General features: G+C 43.9%; 1 protein-coding gene across 10 annotated transcripts in view; it reads left to right on the forward strand.

Annotated features, from left to right (window-relative positions):
- The window catches only part of ralgps2 (Ral GEF with PH domain and SH3 binding motif 2), a 556,829-nt gene that overhangs the window by 174,109 nt on the left and 355,819 nt on the right, over positions 1-26,901 (forward strand). For 9 of the 10 annotated variants that reach the window (XM_068037890.1, XM_068037888.1, XM_068037884.1 and 6 more), the window contains exons 2-3: positions 10,979-11,103; positions 18,806-18,913. In XM_068037890.1, the coding sequence (XP_067893991.1) occupies positions 11,026-11,103; positions 18,806-18,913 (186 nt within the window). In that variant the 5' untranslated portion in view covers positions 10,979-11,025. Of the gene's footprint in view, positions 1-10,978; positions 11,104-18,805; positions 18,914-26,901 lie in introns of those variants that run through there. The other variant, XM_068037886.1, reaches the window with a different exon arrangement.

Raw genomic sequence — 26,901 nt, forward strand, 5'->3', positions numbered from 1 at the left:
ATAGAACGCCTTAGGGTTTTCTTTGATCCTATCCGCCAATGACTTCTCGTGTCCTCTCCTTGCTTTTCTGAGCTCTCCCTTTAGATCCTTCCTGGCTAGCTTGTAACTCTCAAGCGCCCTAACTGAGCCTTCACGTCTCATCCTAACATAAGCCTTCTTCTTCCTCTTGACAAGCGCTTCAACTTCTTTAGTAAACCACGGCTCCCTCGCTCGACAACTTCCTCCCTGCCTGACAGGTACATACTTATCAAGGACACGCAGTAGCTGCTCCTTGAATAAGCTCCACATTTCGATTGTGCCCATCCCCTGCAGTTTCCTTCCCCATCCTACGCATCCTAAATCTTGCCTAATCGCATCATAATTTCCTTTCCCCCAGCTATAATTCTTGCCCTGCGGTATATGCCTGTCCCTGCCCATCGCTAAGGTAAACCCAACCGAATTGTGATCACTATCACCAAAGTGCTCACCAACTTCTAAATCTAACACCTGGCCGGGTTCATTACCCAGTACCAAATCCAATGTGGCATCGCCCCTGGTTGGCCTGTCTACATACTGTGTCAGAAAACCCTCCTGCACACGCTGGACAAAAACAGACCCATCTAAATTACTCGAACTATAGTATTTCCAGTCAATATTTGGAAAGTTAAAGTCCCCCATAACCACTACCCTGTTACTCTCGCTCCTGTCAAGAATCATCTTTGCTATCCTTTCCTCTACATCTCTGGAACTATTTGGAGGTCTATAGAAAACTCCCAACAGGGTGACCTCTCCTCTCCTGTTTCTAACCTCGGCCCATACGACCTCAGTAGACGAGTCCTCAAACGTCCTTTCTGCCGCTGTAATACTTTCCTTGATTAACAATGCCACACCCCCCCCTCTTTTACCATCTTCTCTGTTCTTAGTGCAACATCTAAATCCCGGAACCCGCAACATCCATTCCTGTCCCTGCTCTACCCATGTCTCTGAAATGGCCACAACATCGAGATCCCAGGTACCAACCCATGCTGCAAGCTCACCCACCTTATTCCGGATGCTCCTGGCGTTGAAGTAGACACATTTTAAACCAAGCTCTTGCTTGCCAGTGCCCTCTTGTGTCCTTATAACCTTATCCCTGACCTCACTACACTCAACATCCTGCACACTAGAAATACAATTTAGGTTCCCATCCCCCTGCTGAATTAGTTTAAACCCCCCCGAAGAGCACTAGCAAATCTCCCCCCCCAGGATATTGGTACCCCTCTGGTTCAGGTGAAGACCATCCTGTTTGTAGAGGTCCCACCAACCCCAGAAAGAGCCCCAATTATCCAGGAAACCAAAACCCTCCCTCCTACACCATCCCTGCAGCCACGTGTTCAACTCCTCTCTCTCCCTATTCCTCACTTCGCTAGCACGTGGCACGGGCAACAACCCAGAGATAACAACTCTGTTTGTTCTCGCTCTAAGCTTCCACCCTAGCTCCCTGAATTTCTGCCGTAAATCCCCATCTGTCTTCCTACCTATGTCGTTGGTGCCAATGTGTACCATGACTTGGGGCTGCTCCCCCTCCCCCTTGAGGATCCCAAAAACACGATCCGAGACATCACGTACCCTGGCACCTGGGAGGCAACACACCAACCGTGAGTCTCTCTCGTTCCCACAAAACCTCCTATCTGTTCCCCTAACTATGGAGTCCCCAATGACTAATGCTCTGCTCCTCTTACCCCTTCCCTTCTGAGCAACAGGGACAGACTCTGCGCCAGAGACCTGTATCCCTTTGCCTACCCCTGGTAAGTCGTCTCCCCCAACAGTATCCAAAACGGTATCCTGATCTTGTGTGGAGGAAAATTCCTTCTTCCGAGGACTTGAACGCATGTGAATGCAGGAGGGAGAAGAAAATCCCAAAAAGTGTGGGTGCGAGAACACAGCCCTGTTTCACGCCACTCAGAATAGGAAAGGGCTCTGATGAGGAGCCACCATGTTGAATTGTGCCTTTCATATTGTCATGGAATGAGGTGATGTTACTTAGTAGCTTTGGTGGGCATCCAATCTTTTCTAGTAGTCTGAAGAGACCACGTCTGTTGACGACGTCAAAGGCTTTGGTGAGATCAATGAAGGCAATGTAGAGGGGCATCTGTTGTTCGCGGCATTTCTCCTGTATCTGACGAAGGGAGAACAGCATGTCAACGGTCGATCTCTCTGCACGAAAGCCACACTGTGCCTCAGGTTAGACGCGCTCGGCCAGCTTCTGGAGCCTGTTTCGAGCGACTTGAGCAAAGACTTTCCCCATTATGCTGAGCAGGGAGATTCCACGGTAGTTGTTGCAGTCACCTCGGTCACTTTTGTTTTTATAGAGGGTGATGATATTGGCATCGCGCATGTCCTGAGGTACTGCTCCCTCGTCCCAGCACAGGCACAGCAGTTCATGTAGTGCTGAGAGTATAGCAGGCTTGGCACTCTTGATTATTTCAGGGGTAATGCTGTCCTTCCCAGGGGCTTTTGCGCTGGCTAGAGAATTAATGGCATCACTGAGTTCTGATTTGGTTGGCTGTATGTCCAGCTCATCCATGACTGGTAGAGGCTGGGCTGCATTGAGGGCAGTCTCAGTGACAACATTCTCCCTGGAGTACAGTTCTCGGTAGTGCTCAATCCAGCGGTCCATTTGTTTGTGTTGGTCAGTGATTATGTCCCCTGATTTAGATTTGAGGGGGGCGATCTTCTTGATGGTTGGCCCAAGAGCTCTCTTAATGCCATCATACATTCCTGTGATGTTTCCGGTGTCTGAGGCCAGCTGAATATGACTGCATAGGTGTTGCCAGTAGTCGTTTGCGCAGCGCCTGGCTGTTCTTTGTGCAATGCTTCTGGCTGCTTTAAGTGCTACGGATGTTAACTCGCTGGGGGCTTTCTTGTAGTTCAACAGTGCAATGCGCTTCGCGGCTAAGACAGGTTCCAGCTCTTCGTTGAGGTTGAACCCAGTCTGCATTTCTCCTCGCACTTTTGCCGAAGGTGGTCAAAGCTGACTCATAGATGGCCTCTCTGATGTGGGCCCACTTGGTCTCAGCATCCCCTGTGGGAGTGCTCATTAAGACCATCTCTTTCCACTCTTGCCTCTGCCTGCACCTGAACCAATCTGCTGCGGAAATCCTCAACCCATGTCTTTTCCACCTCTAGATTTGACTACTCCAGTGCTCTTCTGGCCAGCTTCCCATTCTCCATGAACTTCAGTTCATCTAGGGCTTGAGCACAAAAATTAAGGCTGACACTCCAGTGCAGTACTGAGGGAGCGCTGCACTGTTGGAGGTATCATCTTTCGGATAAGACGTTAACCTGAGGCCCCATGTGATTGCTCGGGTAGATGTAAAAGATCTGACGGCACTATTTCGAAGCAGAGCAGGGGAGTTATTCCCGGTGTCCGAGCCAATATTCATCCCTCAATCAACATCACAAAAACAGATTATCTGGTCATTATCAGACCTACTTAAATTTCTCTTCTTTCACCAAACTTTTGTTCAACCTTCTTATTAGTTCCTTTCTTGGCTTCAGTTTGTTTTACACCTCTGTGAAGGAACTTGGGATGTATTTTCTATGTTAAAAGCACTAAAAAGTACAAATTGTTGCTGTAATTGTATCGTGCTGATGAAGTTGCATTGCAGCATAGATTCAGCTACTGTTCCTTATCTCACAAAGATGGATACTGTACAGCCTTGAATAAGGCTGTGATTGGTGTGATTAGAATTTGCATTACAACTGTTAGTTTCTGCCTTTGGATGTTTTCAGTGCACATAATGCAGAGAGTGATCAGAGACCAAATTGGCGGTTTCTGCAGCTTTATAGGGCAGGGAAAGGCAAATATGCTGAATGAGCACTTTGTATCAGTGTTCACTTAGAAAATGAAATCTGACAAAATATCGGTAGAAGCAGAGAGAGTGGAGGCAATGGATAAGGTACAAATTGAGAGGGGGGTGGGGGGCGGTACTAAAGGGGCTGGCTATGTTTAGGGTAGATAAGTCACCTGCCCGGTTCACCCGGATCAGACCTGCACTGTACCCGGCAGGAAGATCTCTGATAGTCTTGCGCTACTCAGGGATACGATCGTCTATGTACGGGACAGGAGGGTGGACACCTGCCTCATCAGCCTGGACCAGGAGAAGGCTTTTGACAGGATACCTCACACCTACATGATGGACGTACTTTCCAAAATGGGGTTTGGGGAGGGAATCTGCAATTGGATCAAACTGCTCTACACAAACATCAGTAGCGCAGTCTCAATCAGTGGGTGGGAATCGGAAAGTTTCCCGATCCAATCTGGAGTCAGACAGGGCTGTCCTCTCTCCCCGGTCTTGTTTGTTTGCTGTATTGAACCCTTTACTGAGTCTATTAGGAAGGATGCGAGCATAAGAGGGGTGACAATCCCAGGCAGCGGAGGCACTTAGGTGAAAACCTCCCTGTACTTGGATGACGTTGCCGTCTTCTGCTCGAATCCACTGTCCGTGCGCAGACTGATGAGCATCTGCGACCAGTTCGAACTGGCCTTGGGAGCCAAAGTTAACCACGGCAAGAGTGAGGCCATGTTCTTTGGGAACTGGGCTGACCGATCCTTTGTCCCCTTCACTGTCAGGTCAGACTACCTGAAGGTGCTGGGGATATGGTTCAGAAGGGCCGGGGCGTGCACCAAAACCTGGGAGGAGCGAGTAGCCAAGGTACGACAAAAGTTGGGCATGTGGGGGCAGCGATCTCTCTCCATTGTGGGTAAGAACCTGGTCATCAGGTGCGAGGCGCTCACGTTGTTGTTGTACGTGGCGCAGGTCTGGCCCATACCCCGCTCCTGCGCTGTGGCAGTCACCCGAGCCATTTTCCGCTTCATCTGGGGATCTAAAATGGACTGGGTCCGGAGGGACACGATGTTCAAATCTCTGGACAAGGGCGGGAAAAATGTACCCAACGTGGCCCTCATGCTGATGACCACCTTCGTGTGCGGCTGCATCAAGCTGTGTGTAGATCTCCAGTACGCAAACTCCAAGTGTCACTACGTGCTGAGGTTCTGTCTGTCCCCGGTGTTGCGAAAGATGGGCCTGGTCACATTGCCGCGGAACGCTCCATGCAGTTGGACCGTGCCGTACCACCTTTCCTTCGTGGAGCAGTTTCTGCGGGAAAACACCTTCGACCACCGATCCATCAGGCAGTGGTCAAGGCCCTACGGGAAAAGGAGACGGGGGATCCTGTCGGATGGTTCCCCGAGCAGACCGCCAAAGTCATTTGGCGGAATGCCTCATCACCAGAACTTTCAAAGAAGCACCAAGATGTAGCTTGGCTGGTGGTGAGAAGGGCCCTCCCCGTCAGATCCTTCATGCTCGCCCGAAGTCTCGCCCCCTCTGCGCAATGCCCCCGCGGTGGCTGTGGTGGGGAAGAGACGGTCGCTTACCTCCTCCTGGAATGTGTCTTTGCAAAGCAGGTGTGGAAAGAGATGCTGTGGTTTTTGTCGAGGTTCATCCCAAGCAGCTCTGTAATACAAGAGTCTGTGCTCTACGGGCTGTTCCCAGGGACGCACTCCGAGACAAACATCAACTGCTGCTGGAGGACTATCAATTCGGTGAAAGAGGCCCTTTTGTCTGCCCGTAACTTGCTGGTCTTCCAGCGCAAAGAGTTGTCCACGACCGAATGTTGCAGACTGGCACATTCCAAGGTCCAGGACTACGTGCTGAGGGGCGCACTGAAGCTTGGGGCAGCCGCAGCAAAGGCTCAATGGGGAAAGTCCACAGTGTAAGGTCCCCCCACCAAGCTGAACTGAGGGGCTGGATCCATGGGAAACCCCTCGAACTGTATCGGGAAAATTTTGTGTGCTGTAAATTTAAAAATGTATATGGCATGACAATGAAATGGAAGGGTTGTGAGGAAACTGATCACCTTTGCACTGTTTGTATTTTTTGACTTGATGCTGTTTTAAACTGTTTGGGAATGTAATTTTTACAGATTTTTATGAATAAAGTATATTTTGGAAATTAAAAAAAAGTCACCTGCCTGGTTGGCTTGCATCCCAGGTTGCTAAAGGAAGTAAGGATGGAGATAGTGAAAAGGCTTGCACAATCTTCCAATCTTCCCTGGATACTGGGGAGGTGCCAGAGGATTAAAGAGTGGCAAATGTGATACCCTTATCCAAAAAAGGATGTAAAGCCATCCTAGCAATTACAGGCCAGTTAGTTTAACATCAATGGTGGGTAAGGTTTTAGAAACAATAATCAGGGAAAAAAAATCAACTGGCATTTGGATAGGTTTGAGTTAATTAAGGATAGCCAGCATGTAAAGGCAGACCATGCTTGACTGATCTAATCGAACTTTTTGATGAAGTAACAGAGCAGGTTGATGAAGGGAATGTGGTGGATATTGTTTATATAGATTTTAAGGAAGCGTTTGATGAGGTACCATAAAAAAGGCTGGTTAACAAAATTGAGACTTACGGAATAGGAGCGTCAGTGTCCAGTTGGGAAAAAAAATTGGCTTAAGGACAAAAAACAGTGAGTTGTGGTAAATGGTTGTTTTTCAGACTGGAGGATAGTAGACTGGTGTTCCCCAAGGTTCAGTGCTGGGACTACTGCTTTTTTGTTATATATAAATGACTTGGCTCTTGGAATACAGAGTTGAATCTCAAAATTTGCCTCTGACACCAAACTTGAAGTTATGGCAAACAGTGAGGATGATATGAACCGCAAGCAACAGGACTTAGGCGAGCAGAGAGGTGGCAGAGTGAATTTAATACAGGCAAGTGTGAGGTGATGCATGATGCACAAGGAATAGAAAGTTGGAATATAAACTTAATGGCACAGTTCTAAAGAGTGCGTAGGAGCATAGGGACCTGGGGGTGCATGTGCATCGATCTTTGAAGGTAGCAGGACATGTCAAGAGAGTGTTTAGTAAAACGTATGGGATCTTGGGCTTCATAAATAGGGGCATAGAGTACAAAAGCAGGGAAGTTATGCTGAACCTTTTTAAAGCTCTGGTTCGGCCCCAGCTGGAGTATTACGTCCAGTTCTGGTCACCACACTGTAGGAAGGATGGGAGGGTCCTTGAGAGGGTGCAGAGGAGATTTACCAGAATGGAGGGATGGGGGATTTTAGTTACAAAGTTAGGTTGAAAAAGCTGGGGTTGTTCTCCTTGGAACAAAGGAGGTTGAGGGAAGATTTAATAGAGTTGTACAGGATTATGACAGGCTTAGATAAGTTAGCTAAGGAAAAACTGTTCCCATTAACTAATGGTGCAAGGACTCGGGGACACGGATTGAAAGATTTGAGCAAGAGATGCAGGGAGAATATGAAGAACTTTTTTTACGCAGTGGCTGATGTTGAGCTGGAACATTCTCCCCACAAGGGTGGTGGAAGCGGAGACAATCAGTGACTTAAAAAGAAAATTGGTGGCCACTTGAAGGAAATAAATTTTCAGGGCTATGGGGATTGAGAGGGGTGGAGTGGAACTGACTAGATAACTCCATGGTGAGCCACATAGACTCCATGAGCCAAATGGCCTCCTCCTGTGCCGTAAATGACACAATGACTATAGATGGGGTTGAAAGATACATATTTGCATATGCACAATTTCAATTCTTCCCTTGTTTAGTTGGAAATCAAGATAAGTGTGGCAATTGAGTTTGTTAAAACTAAGAGAATTTAGTAAAATATAATTCCTCTGATTGCCTTTAAGGCTATGTAAAATACGACCAGAAATTCAGAAGATCCCAGGTTCGATTCCTGGCCTGTGTTGGGTTAGCTGATCTTAATCAGAGCAGTGTATAGGGTAGTACTATTGGCTTCACCAGCTCCAAGGGGGGAGAATCACCCAGGAACCACTGTATGAGCACCAAGGCTAAAGAATAGGCTGGGAGAATTTGAATAAAGTAATGGGCATGCTGTCATTTGAGGAACCATATCCTAGCAATATTTAGTGTCTCGAGGAAGGAAAGTATTGGCCTAATAATTGAATTAGAGTTAGAATTAGAACATTACAGCGCAGTACAGGCCCTTCGGCCCTCGATGTTGCGCCGACCTGTGAAACCATCTGACCTACACTATTCCATTTTCATCCATATGTCTATCCAATGACCACTTAAATGCCCTTAAAGTTGGCGAGTCTACTACTGTTGCAGGCAGGGCGTTCCACACCCCTACTACTTTCTGAGTAAAGAAACTACCTCTGACATCTGTCCTATATCTATCACCCCTCAACTTAAAGCTATGTCCCCTCGTGTTTGCCATCACCATCCGAGGAAAAAGACTCTCACTATCCACCCTATCTAACCCTCTGATTATCTTATATGTCTCTATTAAGTCACCTCTCCTCCTCCTTCTCTCCAACGAAAACAACCTCAAGTCCCTCAGCCTTTCCTCGTAAGACCTTCCCTCCATACCAGGCAACATCCTAGTAAATCTCCTCTGCACCCTTTCCATAGCTTCCACATCCTTCCTATAATGTGGTGACCAGAGCTGCACGCAATACTCCAGGTGCGGTCTCACCAGAGTTTTGTACAGCTGCAGCATGACCTCGTGGCTCCGAAACTCGATCCCCCTACTAATAAAAGCTAACACACCATATGCCTTCTTAACAGCCCTATTAACCTGGGTAGCAACCTTCAGGGATTTATGCACCTGGACACCAAGATCTCTCTGTTCATCTACACTACCAAGAATCTTCCCATTAGCCCAGTACTCTGCATTCCTGTTACTCCTTCCAAAGTGAATCACCTCGCAATTTTCCGCATTAAACTCCATTTGCCATCTCTCAGCCCAGCTCTGCAGCCTATCTATGTCCCACTGTACCCTACAACATCCTTCGGCACTATCCACAACTCCACCGACCTTAGTGTCATCCGCAAATTTACTAACGCACCCTTCTACACCCTCTTCCAGGTCATTTATAAAAATGACAAACAGCAGTGGCCCCAAAACAGATCCTTGCGGTACACCACTGGTAACTAAACTCCAGGATGAACATTTGCCATCAACCAGCACCCTCTATCTTCTTTCAGCTAGCCAATTTCTGATCCAAAGCTCTAAATCACCTTCAACACCATACTTCCGTATTTTCTGCAATAGCCTACCATGGGGAACCTTATCAAACGCCTTACTGAAATCCATATACACCACATACACTGCTTTACCCTCATCCACCTGTTTGGTCACCTTCTCGAAAAACTCAATAAGGTTTGTGAGGCACGACCTACCCATCACAAAACCGTGCTGACTATCGCTAATGAACTTATTCTTTTCAAGATGATTATACATCCTGTCTCTTATAACCTTTTCCAACATTTTACCCACAACCGAAGTAAGGCTCACAGGTCTATAATTACCAGGGCTGTCTCTACTCCCCTTCTTGAACAAGGGGACAACATTTGCTATCCTCCAGTCTTCCGGCACTATTCCTGTCGACAATGACGACATAAAGATCAAGGACAAAGGCTCTGCATTCTCCTCCCTAGCTTCCCAGAGAATCCTGGGATAAATCCCATCTGGCCCAGGGGACTTATCTATTTTCACACTTTCCAAAATTGCTAACACCTCCTCCTTGTGAACCTCAATCCCATCTAGCCTAGTAGCCTGAATCTCAGTATTCTCCTCGACAACATTTTCTTTCTCTACTGTAAATACTGACGCAAAATATTCATTTAACACTTCCCCTATCTCCTCTGATTCCACACACAACTTCCCACTACTATCCTTGATTGGCCCTAATCTAACTCTAGTCATTCTTTTATTCCTGATATACCTATAGAAAGCATTAGGGTTTTCCCTGATCCTATCCGCCAATGACTTCTCGTGTCCTCTCCTTGCTCTTCTCAGCTCTCCCTTTAGATCCTTCCTGGCTAGCTTGTAACTCTCAAGCGCCCTAACTGAACCTTCACGTCTCATCCTAACATAAGCCTTCTTCTTCCTCTTGACAAGCGCTTCAACTTCTTTAGTAAACCATGGCTCCTTTGCTCGACAACTTCCTCCCTGCCTCACAGGTACATACTTATCAAGGACACGCAGTAGCTGCTCCTTGAATAAGCTCCACATTTCGATTGTTCCCATCCCCTGCAGTTTCCTTCCCCATCCTACGCATCCTAAATCTTGCCTAATCGCATCATAATTTCCTTTCCCCCAGCTATAATTTTTGCCCTGCGGTATATACCTGTCCCTGCCCATCGCTAAAGTAAACCTAACCGAATTGTGATCACTATCACCAAAGTGTTCACCTACATCTAAATCTAACACCTGGCCGGGTTCATTACCCTGTACCAAATCCAATGTGGCATCGTCCCTGGTTGGCCTGTCTACATTGAGATCATTCAATTTACATATTTCATTTGGTAAAGTAATTGTGAAGTAAATATTTCCAGATAAATTAACTTCACTGACCGCATCTAAATTATATCATCATTTAGAGTGGAATTAGTAAAGGCCGAGAGGGGGGTTTTGACGACTGGGCAACTCTCAACCTCCATAAATTTGCCCAGGCATGCGCCATGGAGAGGTCACTCCATAGTTACCTCTGACCACCTCCAGGCGCGTATCCATTGTCTCTCGAGATAAGGAGGCCCAAAAGAAAGAAAGAAAAGAAGTAAACATATTGGGAATGTAAGTGCATAAATATTTGTATTGTGTTAATGTTACAATTTGAATGCAAAACTCTTGATTGCCAAAACACATTCAGACATATTTAATTAATAGTTTGCCACTGTGTAGAAATGTGTTCCTTGTAGGAAGTTTTCTGTGTACAATAATTGGGAGTCAGTCTTACTCTAATTTGAATCATTTATTTGTCAATTTATGGGAGTTGTTTTGAAGGCATACATTTGAGGTGCTAATTTGCTTTTTAGTCCATCAGCTTGTCACGGAAGAGAAATATAAATACTCTGGATTAGTCTGACTACTTTATGCACTTCTTTTTAAACTAAGGTGTTTTACAAATAAGGAGACTCTGCTGCTCTAACAGAAATCTTACAACTTTTTGGTGCCATTTCTTTGTGTTGCAGGAGTGATGAAGTTCACGTCCTGACCATGAACTTTCCATAGTGCTGTTATGGTGGATGGCATAGGAAGTATGGACCTGACTAACGGACAGTCGAGCACTATATATTTCACAGCCACTGCTTCAGAGGTAAGACTTCTGTTTACTCCTCGCAATCTCACACAACTATCTGTGTTTATGTATTCCTTATTCGCTAGTTTGTCCTCTTTGAATTTTCTGTGCTCGGAGGCTTGGAATGGGCTTTACATAATACTTGTACCTGTTAATATTGGTGGATAAGTCTAATAACTTGTATTTATAAAGCGCCTTTAATGTAGCAAAATGTTCCAAGGTGCATCACAGGTGTGTTTTCAAAAGAGATTTGACACCAAACCACATGAGACGTTTGGGCAGATGACCAAAAGATTGAAAGGAGTTTGAAAAAAGGGTGGAAATGGAAGTGATGGGCTCGGGTCTGGAGCAGCAGCCAAAATGCGTCTGTGAATGGACAGTGTGAAAATTTATGTTATGTCGGCCTGGTTAGATAGTAATTATTAAGATACATATATCCTGGTAGTAAATGGAGACTAGAGAGGAGACAATAGGATGCATTCCAGAGTTAAGGTCAGAGGTCACGTGGTGGGATAAAATTTGACATAGTTAGGGTGGCGTTTGCATGGAGTATCGACAAACCGTTGTCCAAGTTCAGAGACAGATGTGGTGGGTGGTGAGCGAGTCAAGTTCAGAAGATGCTTGAAGGGTAGAATATAGGGTGGACACACTGATAGCGATATTTTCATGGGAATAAACGTCCATGAGATATGCAGAATTTTTGCGGGGCAGCAAAAAATGGTGGTAAAGTTAGAGGTCACCATAAGATCCAGAAACAGTGGAGAAATATACTTTGACCCAAGAGTGTGAAACTCTAGCCAGGAACCAGACTGTTGTTGAAGCTGAAAAACCAGTAGGCCAGTCACAGGCTCAGCAGATAATAACAGCCATGGAGGAAGAGCTGTAAGTTGATCAAAGTTGCTTGAAAATTTAAGCAACTGAGCAGCAGATCAGAGACACAGCAGCTTAGTCTTATGGCATTGTCCAGTGTAGAATCATCGTCTTGATGTCAAGAGAAGTTTAGGAATTTGGAAGCCAAATTTGAGAAAAGATCCGGTGCTCACTGAGAAAAACAGGAGCGGACTTGGTCAGAGGATGGGCAGTGGCAGTGTAAACTAGCAGTTAACTTCTTGTTAGGGCTGAAATGCACCCACTATTAGAACCAGGGGAACTTAAACAATGGAAGAGAGGAGATTTGGGGAAAAAGGACAAAGAAAGGCAATGACCAAGGATAAAGGAGCTCACTAGGGAGCTAACTGCCCAGGAACTATTTTGAATCCCAGGTCCAGATTTCTCCAGTTTAGTAGTGGACTTGAACTTAGACCAGTCAGTGTTTTAGCACTGTGAATTATCTCCATTTAATATTGATGGTTTTCCGGCACAGTCGTTGCTGTCTGGAGGGATTTTGGCTCTAGGAAGCAGGAAAACTCAGTTCAACTATGGCGTTAAACTGGCTGTCGCAGCTGAAAAGGTCCAAGGCAACTATTTTGTATCTAGCAATTTGGCTGACTGTTGTGCCTAAGATTGGCTCTTGAGGGCATCGCGCTCATTAGCATTCACTTTTAACTGATGTGCAATTGTCAGTAGTCCACCAAATCCTTTGGCACCTGTGCGAAGCAGACCCAAATGGGCATAATCCAGGCCCAGATGAAGAATATAGCCTTAGTCATGAGTGCGACTTGCAGCGACTCACGGAAGTTTATTCAATATTATATGTAGTTAGCTCACTTCTCCAGAATAGCCAAGATAACTTGAGGCAGCCACATCTTGTAACAGTATATTTTTTACAAGAATGTTTCTTAGCTGCAGCCATCTTATGCTCAGTGAGTTGCACATCATCTGCAATTTACCAGCGATGTGCTGGAGGTTCCTCAGTACCCATTACAATCCCTCCCTTCTCTTGCAAAGGTACATGGATAACATCTTCTGGAAGTATCCTTTGATGGTACCTCTGAAGTGCTCCTGGAACACATTGTGGCCTTCAAATGTTTACTTTTCTTTGGCTGGCCACAGGCCGTCAATGGGCATGAGGAGAGGAAAACAGATCCTGCAGAAAGCCCTGCTTAGCTGCTGTCATTTACATAAAATCACAGAAACATAGAATCATATAATGGTTACAGCACAAAAGGAGACCATTTGGCCTGTCGTGCCTGTGCTGCTTCTCTGCAAGAGCAGCTCAGCTAGTCCTACCCTCCGCCCTTTCCCTGCAGCCCTGCAATTTTGTTCTCTTTAGCTGCTTAACCAATTCCCTTTTGAAAACCACAATTGAATCTGTCTCCACCACACTTTCAGGCAGTATGTTCCAGATCCTAGCTATTGGCTGCGTTAAAAGGTTTTTCCTCATGTCACCTCAGGTTCAGTTCTTTTGCCGGTCACCTTATATCTGTGTCCTCTGGCTCTTCACCCTTCTGCCAATGGGAACAGTTCAACATAACATAAGAAATAGGTCTTTATTTCTCTCTCTCTCGATCCTGTCCAGACCCCTCGTGATTTTGAACACCTCTATCAAATCTCCTCTGAACCTTCTCTCTAAGGAGAAGAACCCCAGCTTCTCTAATCTATCCATGTAACTGAAGTCCCTTATCCCTGGAACCATTCTCATAACTATTTTCTGCACCCTTTCTAATACCTTCACATCCTTCTTAAAGTTTTGTGCTCGCAATTGGACAAATTAATCCAGTTGAGGCCGAACCAGTGTTTTATACAGGTTCATCATAACCTCCTTGCTATTAGTCACTTGAATATTGCTGAAAGAAGGGACACGTTGTCGAAGCCTTTTGACTTGCACTCAGCAGGACAGAGCAAGAATGCCAAATTTCAGAGGGAGCAACAGTTTATACTGCATGAGAAAATGGGGTACCAATTGGTTGGCAAGTCGACTTGGTTGAGGCGTTGTCATGGAACTAATGTCTCCACACTTTGTTGAATTCAAAAAAGCCGCAATGCCTGGACATGTTCTGTTTGCCTGCAGGGACAGGTCCCTGCGTATGAATATATGTAGCTTCTAGCGAGTGTAAGTGAGCCCGACTGATAATCTTAAATTGGTTGTTTGTGTAATTCTTAGCACTCTCAGTATTGTTCAGTAAGTGCTGTCCAATCACGGAATCACATCTAACGTTAGACAGTGTGTTCTGAGTTTTGCAAGTATGGGCTGGTTGAATACGGTCAGTATTCTCCCTGTTGTGAACAGCCGAAGGGATATGCAGTTTGCTACGATCTGCCAGTTGTTGGGACGAATAACCTACTTACCTAGCACGGTGGGGACCTGTCCTCCATTACATGTGGCCTGTGTGAAAATATAACAGCATGAAACCAATCAAGGACATGCAGTTTGACAGAAGCATTTTGCCCTGTGGCTGCTATTAGGCAAATCAGTAATCATTCCAAAAAATGTGCTTTATTGTATATGAATGGAATGCAAGAATGTTAGGAATTGATTTCTTGCTGTTGCTGAATTTGTCTTTTCCCTTCAAATGAAGTTCTCCACATGTTAACATTACCAGCTTTCTCAAATCTGGTCTTTATTTTTTCACCAATTTTCTCCTTTCCGCCTTACCCCTCACTCTAAATAGTCTTGCCATCCTTGATGGGAACAGTTCACAGGGTATTAAGATAATTACAAATTTCAATCCAGTTCAGTTTGTCATCCAATATAACTCTGAAGTCCTCATAAGTACAGCATTCAATTATTTCTTGAGTGATTTCAGGCTTTTCACCTGTCTAACTCTATGTGGAAGTCCATTTATGGTTTTGATCACTCTTTGTATAAAGAAGAACTTCTTTTATAAATTATGAAATTGTCTTTTCTTAGTTTTAATTTGTGTCCCTTTGTCCTGCTCTTGGAATCGAGTTTAATGAAATTTTCCGGATTTAACTTTTTCACATCATTTACAAATCTAACATGGCCATCTTCCTTTGTGTCAGTGAGGAAACAGCTTTTAATGTAGTTGACACAAAGGAAGGTGGTTATGGTTGTTGGAGACCAGTAATTGTAGCACCTGAAGCGTGATGGCATACTTGCCTAGATAGGTGAAGCTGCAACAACACTGAAGAAACTTCACATCATCCAGTGTATAACAGTCCATTTGATTGGTGCATCTACCATTTGACTCTGTATCCAACCCCTCAAACACCAATGCTTTGTGGAGGCACTATGTACTATCTACAGAATGCTCTGCAGCAACTCACCACCCTCTCTTCGACAACACCTCCAAGGATGAGCAACAAGTTGATGAGAATGCTGTCACCTGCAAGTTACCCTTTTACATAGCAAGCCATTCAGGTTTGGACATTTACTGCTGTTCCTTCATCATTAGTTGGTCACAATCTTGAAATTCCCTACCTAGCATCATTCTGGGAGCACGATTACCAGAAGGACTACAGTGGTTTAAGAAAAAGACCCAGAAAGAATAGGCAATAAAAATGCAGCATTACCCACATCCTGAGAACAAATATATGTATATATATATATGTATGTATATGTGTGTGTATATGTGTATGTATATATGTGTATGTGTGTGTATATATATATATATATATATATATATATAAAAAAGGCACCTCATTTCAAGATCAGCAAAGGGTCATTGTTTCCAGGGGAGGAGGGGAAAAATTGCCCCAAAACCCCCCACATTTCTTTCTGGTTTCCTAATCTCCACCCTCTGTAAACTCTAAATCGTCCAGATGCACCAAGACCTGCTGACCCATAACACCCACCCCCTGCCCACCAACATCCTTGCTGACTTACACTGCCACTTGCCCTCAATGCTTGCTATGCATTTAAAATTCTCATCCAATCTATAAATCCCTCCCATTGTCTAGCCATTTCCAAAATCTGTAACCCTTTCCAACCTTAACGTTTCCCTTCTGTTCCCTCCTGGTTTTCAGTTTTTGCTCTCTTAGGAATTCCCCCAACCGATTCCAGCATTGGTAGCAGAGTTTTAAGCTGTCTTTGCCTCATTCTCTGGAAATTCCTTCCAAGCTTTTCTGTCTTCTTACCTGCCTGGCCTTTAAAAGTCTTTCAGAACTGAAAGAACTGTGGCTTAAAACACTGAGAACAGAAGCGACATAATCAGTCATTGATTGTTGACATAGTGATGGCATCTGATGGAGGTCAGTTATAGAGATCAGATTGAGGCTGAAACTAGGTGAATCTGAATTGAATAGGCATTGTGTGTTTCATACAATGTGTGAAATTGTAGAATTTGTGTGAATTTCAAATCATGGTGAGTTGATTGTCATCACTACATTGTTTAAAATTTGAATTGAGCACGAACAACTTTGGAATCTCCAAGAATGCAGCATCAACATAATATGAATTAGAAAAGGCAGCAATAGAGCACAATATTTTGAAAGCAGCGGCAATGTCTGAATTTTATCCTTGGAGTATTTTATTCTTTTTTTTATTTGTTTCATGGGATGTGAGCATTGCTGACAAGGCCAGCATTTATTGCCCATCCCTAATTGCCCTTGAGAAGGTGGTGTGGAGCTGCCTTCTTGAATTTCTGCAGTCCATCTGGTGTGGGTATACCCACAGTGTTGTTACAGAGGGAGTTCCAGGATTTTGATCCAGTGATAGTGAAGGAAGGGCGATATATTTCCAAGTCAGGATGGTGTGTAGCTTGAAGGGGAACTTGCAGGTGGTGCTGTTCCCACACGTCTGCTGCCCTTGTCCTTCTAGGTGCAAGACATTGCGGGTTTGGAAGGTGCTGTCGAAGGAGGCGTGGTGAGTTGCTGCGGTGCATCTTATATATGGTATACACCGCTGCTACTGTGCGTCGATGGTGGAGGGAGTGAATGTTGAAGGTGGTGGATGGGATGCCGATGATGCTGTCTGCTTTGTCCTGGATGTTGTCGAGCTTCCTGAGTGGTGTTGGAGCTACACTAATCCAGGCAAGTGGAGAGTATTCTATCATACTCCTGACTTGTGCCTTGTAGATGGTGGACAGGCTTTGGGAAGTCTGGAGGTGAGTTACTCGCTGCAGAATTCCTAGCCTGGGACCTGCTCTTGTAGCCACAGTATTTATGTGGCTGGTCCAGTTCAGTGTCTGGTCAATGGTAACCCCCCAGAATATTGTTCATGGGGGATTCAGTGATGGTAATGCCATTGAATGTCGAGGAGATGGTTAGATTCTTTGTTGTTGCAGATGGGCATTGTCCGCCACTTGTGTGGCGCGAATATCACTTGCTACTTATCAGCCCAAGCCTGAATATTGTCCAGGTTTTGTTGCATATGGATACATACTGCTTCAGATCTGAGGAGTTGTGAATGGTACTGAACATCGTACAATCATCAACGAACATTCCCACTTCTGACCTTATGATGGAGGGAAGGTCCTTGATGAAGCAGCTGAAGGTGGTTGGGTCTAGGGCACCACCCTGAGGAACTCCTGCAGTGATGTCCTGGGGCTGAGATGATTGGCCTCCAACAACCACAACCACCTTCCTTTGTGCTAGATATGCAGTGGAGATTTTTTCCCCGATCCCCATTGACTTCAATTTAGCTAGGGTTCCTCGAAGCCACACTCTGTCAAATGCTGCCTTAATATCAAGGGCAATGACTCTTGAGTCCAGCTCTTTTGTCCATGTACCTGTGTCTCAACAAGCTTAAAAAAAAATAAACATTTAGCAACTATTCTAAGGTGCTAATTATGAACATACATCTTGCATTTATATAGCAACCATCAACACAGAAAAGTAACCCAGCAGGTTTCAGAAGTGTGACGAGAACCAGAAAAGTCGAGGTTTGCACTGGTAACTAAAGGATTAGTCCAAGAGATGGGTTTTAAGTAGAGTCTTCAAGCAGAAGAAGAAAGGAAGGAATCTCTGAGTGGGACCTGGGAGTTGAAGGGCCAAAGTGGATGGGGCAAAAGGAGCCTGAAGGCAGATGAATATGCTTAATTCTGGCATAACAATGCTGCTTTCTTTGTTTCTCCAAACACTGACTGAAGGAGGATTTTGACACCAAATCTCAGTGGCATGAGGAAGGGGTCAGTCATTTTGTACACTGATGTAATTCTGAACAATGCTGAGCAACAGAAATTTCTGTAAAATTATTTTGCGGGTCTTATGGTACACATTTTATGCATTTCGGAAACTGCAAAGGATATTGCTGTGTTCTTAAATACCTACTGTACTGCAGGTAATTCTGGCATAAATGTTCAAGATTCCAGTATAAACCTGGTCATTAAAAAGTGTAGCCTGCCTTCAGCGCCCTGCATAGCAGTGTTATTTTTGCAGTATAAATTGTCTGTGACTGCATCCATTTACTTGTCTTGCTACCTAGGAACAGTGGTATAAATCATGATGCATCCTGTATGTGTTGTTAATGTGGCATGAGAAAAATTCTGTTCCATAGGCTTTGCTCTGAATAATTCAGGTTGTGCTGTCTTATTGGAATTCCAATTATTTTGCTCCTCAGTGGCCACTGTAAGTAAGGCACCAGCAACTCATATTTTCACCTCATCAGTACCTGCAGTCAGCTATGTTGGAGGTGATCTTGATATTCTAAATGTGCTGACAGGATATTGTGAAATGTCCCATCTGTCACAGATCTATACATTTATACCCAAAGCACATATACTGACCAAACTTCAATTTCCAAATGTAACATCTGCTTAATTCTATTAATTCCAGCTGTTGGGTTTTGGTGTTATTTCCAGTGGGATTGAAGGTATCGCCCTGTGTATTACCTGAAGAAGGTCTGATTTTCTCAACTCATGAGCATATCTTACTCCTGCAGAGAAGTAGCAGCTCTGAGTCTCTGAGTGAGAAAGCTTCTCAAGACCCCAAGAAAAGTTTTGATGCAGTGGTGTTTGATGTCCTGAAGGTGACGCCAGAAGAGTTTGCTGTGAGTACAGATGCTGGTTAAATTCTGTTAGCAGTAAATCCATTGATTATGGATACAATTGTAAATTGAACAGGAGAAATGCAACAAATGTAATATTTTTGATAATTACCAATGTTATTTTGGAATTTGGTTACATCTGTTTTTTTTTTTAACTTATCTGGAAGGAAAATGCAAAGCGGGTATGTGGGATAGAAACAGCGCTTTTTGTTGAATGTACTCTTGTAGTATATCCTTTTTTCTTTTTTTATAAAAGTTATCACAACCTGCCATTTTGAATCTCCTTCTCTGGTGACATTGTTGACTAGGAGGGGCTCATGTCTCATTTACATTAATCATTTTGAAAACTTCATTAACTTTAGTTATGTAGCAATGTGGGACCACCCTGGGGGCTGATCTAGAGATACTTGACATCTGGGGGAAGGAGAGGATGGCAGGAGGGTAGGAGGTGATAAAAAGCCGTTAAACTGCAGAATACCCTGCCAATGGTGTATTTTCTAGGGCTCCAGTTTCTAAGCATGTCTGCGGACGGGCTTCCATTTAAAATGGAGATACCCTGGAATCCAAATGTTTATTCCCCATCAGTGGCATCATTGGAGTTGCCTGGAAGAAAGGACAATCTTAAAAGGCAGGATTTCATTAAAATGAAAAAATTACGTTTTTTGAAGTGTCAAGGCACATTTTTATGACTAAGTGTGTATTTGCACACGTATCTGTTTGTGTGAGAGAGAGGTTGATTCTCTTTGAGCAAAAGATATTCTGCTCTCACACCGTTTCTTTCTCCTTCAAGAGAAAACTACAGTAAATACTTCTCTTGTGAACATTCATTAACCTTTTGCATAACATAAAATTACAGCAGCTGCTAAGGGAAATAATGAACTATAACTAGTACAGAACTTTTCTGTAACTTATTGTTTGTTTTTATTGAGGCATGTTGACCAAAGTGAGATGGTGCCTTCAATTTTGTATTTTTTTAACAAATTTAATCTGATCATGAATTGACACTTCTCCACTAACACATTGCATTCTTGAGCTTTGTAATACTGTCAGTGGAGGTCCTTAATGAGCTATGTTGCAGCTGAAGTTCCTCTCTGCACAGGAAAGAGGCACTACAGCATTTCAATAACGCAGTTCCCACAGACTTACTGCTGTTTCCACATCAAGTCTGACCCAAATACTTCTATGTATGAATTTTAGGATCTCTGAAAATCTGAATTCTGCAGACTCTGTTTGGGAAAGGTTGAACTCCTGTTAACATAGAACAGTACAGCACAGTACAGGCCCATCGGCCCATGATGTTGTGCCGAACCTTTAAGTGTTGTGCTCTTCTTTTGTGGGAAAAGCTTTTGTAATTTAATCAAAATAGAATTCTAGCTTCATGCGAAATTTCAGTGCCTTTTCAATTTTGTTTCCGTAATCTCATTTAAGGCTTGAAGCAGGTGTGGTCATCAGAATCTGTTTTTTTGATCTCTGAATCTCAAGTGCAAACTCAGATTGCAACAGCTTCATGTACTGGAGCTTCTGATTTTTTTGTGGTGGTACAATTATGTTTCTGGTGTTTTCTTCCCTAACCTTAAGGCCATGCTGGGATATGGTTATATAGCTGCTGAATGCCCACTGCCACCTTGCCCAGTGGTGATCCTTTATCTGTGAGCCATGAAATGTGAATGGTTTAAGGCTGCTTAACCATGGACAGCCCCACAACTGAATCTGATCTGTTTTTACCTGGGTCCACCACATGCACTGTTGAAACAGGAATGCCTGGATGGCACCTGAGAGCGGAAACCCTGGCTAATTTTTCCCTCGGTAGTCCAACAGCACTGAGCCACGTTGTAGGACTCCAGCTGCTACCCCAGTTGATACCTCCTAACTTAGCACCACACTTGGGTTTTTATTTCTGAATTTATTTTTAAAAAACTCCTAACTAGCTAAGTGTTCTCATTGACCAGACGTTAGTTAGTCAGGAAATTGGGTGTGTTTCTGTTGACATGACATATGATCGAAGTTAGTGCTAATATTTAGTACTAGATGGTGTTACGACGAGGTGAGATAGATGTCTAGGGGTCCCTTTCTGCTTTCACCTGGTCTTGCTGTAACAGGGTTTAATTTTAAACACTCGTGTTTTGAGCTCCCTCTTGGTGAATCCTTGTTCACCGCTTTCCAATTATGAGGCAAAGAAATGAGCACAAACAGGCTTTCTTAGGTTTAAAGAAGAAAGTGAAATTTATTAAACTTAAGCTCTAATTCGGTTGACGCCTACGGATACATGACGTGCCCAAACTAGCATGCACACGCGATACACACATGCAAATAGGGACAGAAAAGAGCAGAAGAAAAGATAAAGTGGAAACGTTTGAGGCAATATCTGAAGAGTTTGTTAAGATTCTTCGAGCTCACTGTAGAGTCCTTTTGTAGGTTGATCTTGCTTTTCATTGGGGCCCAGTATTCTTCTTAAACCTTGTTCACTGTAGGAGACTTTTCTCTCTTGGGGTTCCTGTGTCTTCAGTGGTTTCAGTTCCATGAAAAAGAGGTGGGAGCAGACAGGAGGGGAGAAGGTCTTTTCAATCCAGGAGCACAGATCTTTCTCCAGTTCAAACACTGTCTCGACAGTTTAAAACTCCCCAAGTTGGCCAGCAGGGTGGTTATGTGATCGACTGATTTGACCAGGTCTGTTCTGTGTATTGCGAGCAGGGGATAGCTCATTTATTCCAACACAGTTTACTAATATGCAAAAATGTCCTTCCAGCCAGGGGCTTGTAACCCCTTGTAGGCCATCTCTTCTTCCCAGCAACAATTTGAAATTTAATGTCCATGTGGCGAAATTAATGTGCCTCATTCTTGGCAGGTGGGGGCCTGCATGACAATAGTTTTAAATGTTACAGTTGTCATGCACAGAAGGAGCAGTGATGAAATAAAAAATGAAATGAAGGAATTATAATAAAAAGTCAACTGTTAAAACTAAATCACAAGAACTTGGACATGTGAACCACAGTCAAAAAGGGGTAGTGGCTATCTGACCCCTCTCGTATTGGAAATCCACAAACCTATCTGCAAAGTTGTGGCTCGTTAACCTCATCTGAAATAACTCTGGGGAGCACCCAAATGAGGCCAGGGAGACAGAACAAATACAGGAAGAAGTCCCTGGAATCTTTCCTGCCTCTGTAGTAACCCGATCCCTGGCTAAGCAAGCTCCAACAGAGTCAGTTGAGCCAGAAACTCAGTCAGACGACTCAGAGGTCTGGCGGGCTGAAACATCTTTTGGAGATTTAGAGGAGGTATACAATAGGCCCTCCTTAATTGAAGCCCAGCAGACGGACCCTGTTTTAAAAGGGATAGTGCAGACAACCTATTCTGAGGCAGAGGCAGAGAAACTGCCATAGTGTTACTATTTTAAAAATGAAATCCTAATGAGGAAGTGTAGACCCCCACAGCAACCCACAGAGGAGAAGTGGACAGTAGTTCACCAAATTGTAGTTCCCCCTAAATATTGTAGGGAGATTTTGTGGATTGCCCTTGAAATCCCTATGGCTGGGCATGTGGATATCAGAAAGACCCAGGCCTGGATAAACCAGCACTTCTACTGGCCACAAATCCACAAAGATGTGGTTAAATTTTATCAGACCTGCCATATCTACCAGGTTGTTGGGAAACCGCAACCTACAATTAAACCTGCTCCACAGATCCCCATTCCTGCTTTCGAGGAATCTTTCAGTAGAGTGCTAATCGATTGTGTGGGGCCCCTACCCAAAACCAGGACAGGTAATAAAAACTTTTAACCATCATGCATATGGCCACTTGATTCCAAAAGCCATACCCTTAAGGAAAATTACTGCTAAAGCCACCGTCGAGAGGCTGACCCAATTTTGCACATGATACAGCTTACCCAAGGAAATTCACTCCGATTGAGGAACTAATTGCATGTCGCAGACATTCCAAGAAGTAGTACACAGCCTTGGCATACCACCCACAGTCTCAAGGGGCTTTGGAACGATATCATCAATCCTTGAAAACCAGGGCATATTGCTGTGATTACCCCCATAACTGGGATAAAAGAATAGCTTTTTTGTTGTTTGCTACTAAAGATTCACCAAACTAATTCACAGGTTTCAGTCTGTTTATATTAGTTTTTGTACATGAGGTGAGAGGCCCCGTCAAACTAATTAAAGAAAAATTCCTGGATCAAGGGAGGAAACCTCCTTTACTACTACTAAACTATGTGTCCATCGTTCGTGAGAGACTTTTTAAAGCCTGTATTGTAGCAAAAAAACACCTAAAAACAGTTCAACAAAACATGAAAAGGCAAGTAGACAAAAAGGCTACAGTCCGAGAATTCAAACCAGGGTCCAGGTTCTTGTACTGTTAGCATTACAAGGCGAACCCCTAAAAACCAGATTCAGTGGCCCAGGCAGTATAGGGAAAAAGGTGAATGACATGAATTACTTGATTAATACCCAGACTGGTGAAAAAGGGAAAGACTGTGTCACGTTAATATGTTAAAATAATACCACAGCCGAGAACCAAACAGACCAGTAAGTGTATACCAAACAGTAAGAACAGCAGAGGAAGACAGCCCTAGTGAAGAACTAGATGAGGAAGATAGCCCAGGAAGCTCTCAAATTGAACCCTCCACCATAAAGTTGGAAAACACAGAAATATTAAGGAGACGAGACAGCATATTCAACTATCTGACCAGCAGAGACAGGACCTCGCAACACTGCTAAGGGAGTCTGAGGAAATTTGCAGGAGCAAACCAACTTGCACGTCCTTAACAATACTTGATGTAGATTTTGGAGAAACCCCGCCAATAAAACAGAACCCGTATAGACTTAGCCCTGATAGATTGGCTCAGGTCTGCACATAAATCAAATATATGCCAGACAACAATTTAATTGAACCCAGCCAAAGCAGCTGGAGCTCCCCGATTGTTCTGGTAGCTAAACCTGATGAATCAACCTGAATTTGCATTGATTACTGCAAAGTTAATACAGTAACCCAAGTAACTCATATCCAATCCCCCGTATTGAGGACTGCATTGACCGAGTAGGAAGCTCCACTTACGTTAGTAAAATTGACTTATTGAAAGGATATTGACAAGTTGCCATGACCATCCGAGCAAAAGAAATTTAAGCATTCATCACCCCCGATGGCTTATACCAATATAAAGGTATTGCCATATGATTTAATGAACGCCCTGGCAATCTTCCAGACACTTATGAACTAAATGGTAGCTGTGCTGTCTACCTGGATGACTTGTTAGTTTACAGTAATACAGGGGAAGACCACCTCAGCCATCGAAGAGAGCTCTTTAAAGGTTTCCAGAGAATGGCCAATCTAGCAAAGAGCGAGTTCACTAAGGCTAAAGTAACCTACTTAGGTCACATCATAGGCCAAGGCTGAGTGTTGCCAAGGGCAGCAAGAGTACAAGCCCTAGTAGATTTCCCCATTCCCAAAACAGAGGGAAATAATGCATTTCCTGGGAATGTGTAGGTTTTACTGAAATTTTGTTTCAAATTTCAGCACCTTTTGACATGTTGAAAAAAAGTGCAAAAGTGGTGTGGTCAGGGCTAGCTTTCAAAAGGTTGAAGGCAGTCTTAACAAATGTCCCAACATTGGAAGCCCCAAATTTCAACAAACCCTTTAAAATGGCTATTGATGCCAATGATGTTGGAGTGGGGGCCGTCCTACGCCAAGTTGATGATTCAGGCCTAGAAACGCCAATTGGTTATTTTTCAAAAAACTTAACCAGTGTCAAAGAAGATAGTCCACCAGAGGAAAGGAGGGCTCATACTGGCTCTCAACATTTCGAAGTCGGGTATCGAGAAATTCAAATTTACACCGACCACAACCCGCTAACATTTCTGGAAGAATTCAAAATTAAAAATTCCATACTATTTCGATGGAGTTTGCTTCTCCAGCCATTCAATCTGAAAATTGTGCACATAGCTGTAAAAAAAACTTTATAGCAGATGCCTTGTCTAGAATGTAAAAACACTTTACAACCAAAAAGCCTGTACAGAAGTCATGAATGGAAGCTTCAGGAGTGCATGGGTTGAATGTGTACAATGTGTGTTACCCTATGTCTTACTTTCCTCCTTTCTGAGAAAAAACAAAAACAACAAAGAAATGGCATTGGAATTTCAATTTTTACATTTGTGTGGAGATGTCATGCGCAGAAGCAGCTGTGATCAAATAATGGCATAGAAGAATTATAAAATTAAAAAATCAACTGTTAGAACTATACCACGGAAACTTGGATGCGTGAACTACAGTCAAAATGAAGTCATGGCCATGTGACCCCTCCTGTACTGGAAATCCACAAACTCATCTGCAAAGATGAGGCTCGTTAACCTTGTCTGAAGTAGCTCTGGGGAGAACTGCTTTGAAATTGAAAGGAGCGATTGCATATTGATGACTCAGATCAACATGAATGACAGTCTGACTTCTAGCCAAACCAAGATGAATAAGTTGTGAAGCAGCAACATCATAACAGAATGATTCCCATTTAAACATCAGTCAGGAGTGTGATGGAATACTCTCCACTTGCCTGGATGGGTGCAGCTCCAACAACACTGAAGAAGCGTGACCCCCATCCAGGACAAAGCAGCCCCCGCTTGATTGGAACCCAATGCACAAACATTCACTCCCTCCACCACCGACGCACAGTGGCGGCGGCAGTGTGTACCATCTATAAGATATGCTGCAGCAATGCTGAAAGGCTCCTTAGGCAGCACCTTCCAAAGCCGCAATCTGTACCACCTAGAAGGACAAGGGCAGCAGATGCATGGGAACACCACCACCTGCAAATTCCCCTCCGAGCCGCGCTCCATCCTGACTTGGAACTATATCGCCCGCTGTTCCTTCACTGGGTCAAAATCCTGGAACTCGCTTCCTAACAGCACTGTGGGTGTACCTATCCTACATGGACTGCAGCGGTTCAAGAAGACAGCTCACCACCACCTTCTCAAGGGCATTTAGGGATGGGCAATAAATGGTAGCCTAGTCAGCGATGTCCACATCCCATGAATGAATAAAAAAAAAATCGAACGATGGCCATGGTTATCATCCTGGCCCATTGTGTGGTTACAACAGGGGAGAGGGCCACACATTTCCTAACAGAAACTCCAATGTGATAGATTTTGAACTTAAAAAGCTAGCTCTCTGGAGAGAGCGAGGGGAGATCAAACCAACATCACAGAGAGCCTGTGAGAAAGATCCAGCAGGCAAGCGAAGAACCCTGCTGACCAAGAACAGCCACCACAGCAGTGATATCACAAAGTGATTTTGAGACTAACCATTTGTGAAGAAACCAAACTACATACCACCAGCTTTGGGCTGTATTACGCTCACGAGAGATCTACAATACCTCCACAAGTTCAAGACTGTGAATAATCAGGCCCACAACTTTAAAAAAAAAAGATTTTTCCTCCTGAGAAGACTCGAGCGTCTTTTGTAAACCACAAACACTTAACTCCCTTGGGACTTTAAACTACCTCTTACCCTTTCTCTCTCTCTCTCTCTATCTCTATCTCTCTATCTATTCTTGTGTCTGTATGTGTGGGTGAGTGAGGTTGTGATCATTTCGGCATTTGTTTAAAAATAGTGTTACGACCAAGGTGGGAGGAGTGCACTGTTAATTCAGTCCCACTTCTCCACAAGTGACAACATATTCTTTAGTTTTTCCATTTGTTGAACACTATTTCCACCCCCCGCCCCCCATCCAGATTAGAACACACGAGCCAGATTTATTTACTGGACAACAAAATTAACAGTTTATTATAAAACAAGTCTTAACTAGTAATGAAGTAAAAGAATAGCACATAGATCAAATTTTTAAATATCCAACATTAAATTTTAAAAAGTTCTCTCTTCTACCTTAAACAATTTTTAAAATCCCTTTTTACTTTAGTCCCTTCACACTCACACACATATAAATATTCCAATACATAAATCGGTTAACTGTAAAAAGTAAAAAAAGGATTTTTAGATCAGAG

The sequence above is a fragment of the Heterodontus francisci genome, chromosome 8, assembly GCF_036365525.1.
Source record: "Heterodontus francisci isolate sHetFra1 chromosome 8, sHetFra1.hap1, whole genome shotgun sequence".
NCBI lineage: Eukaryota > Metazoa > Chordata > Chondrichthyes > Heterodontiformes > Heterodontidae > Heterodontus > Heterodontus francisci.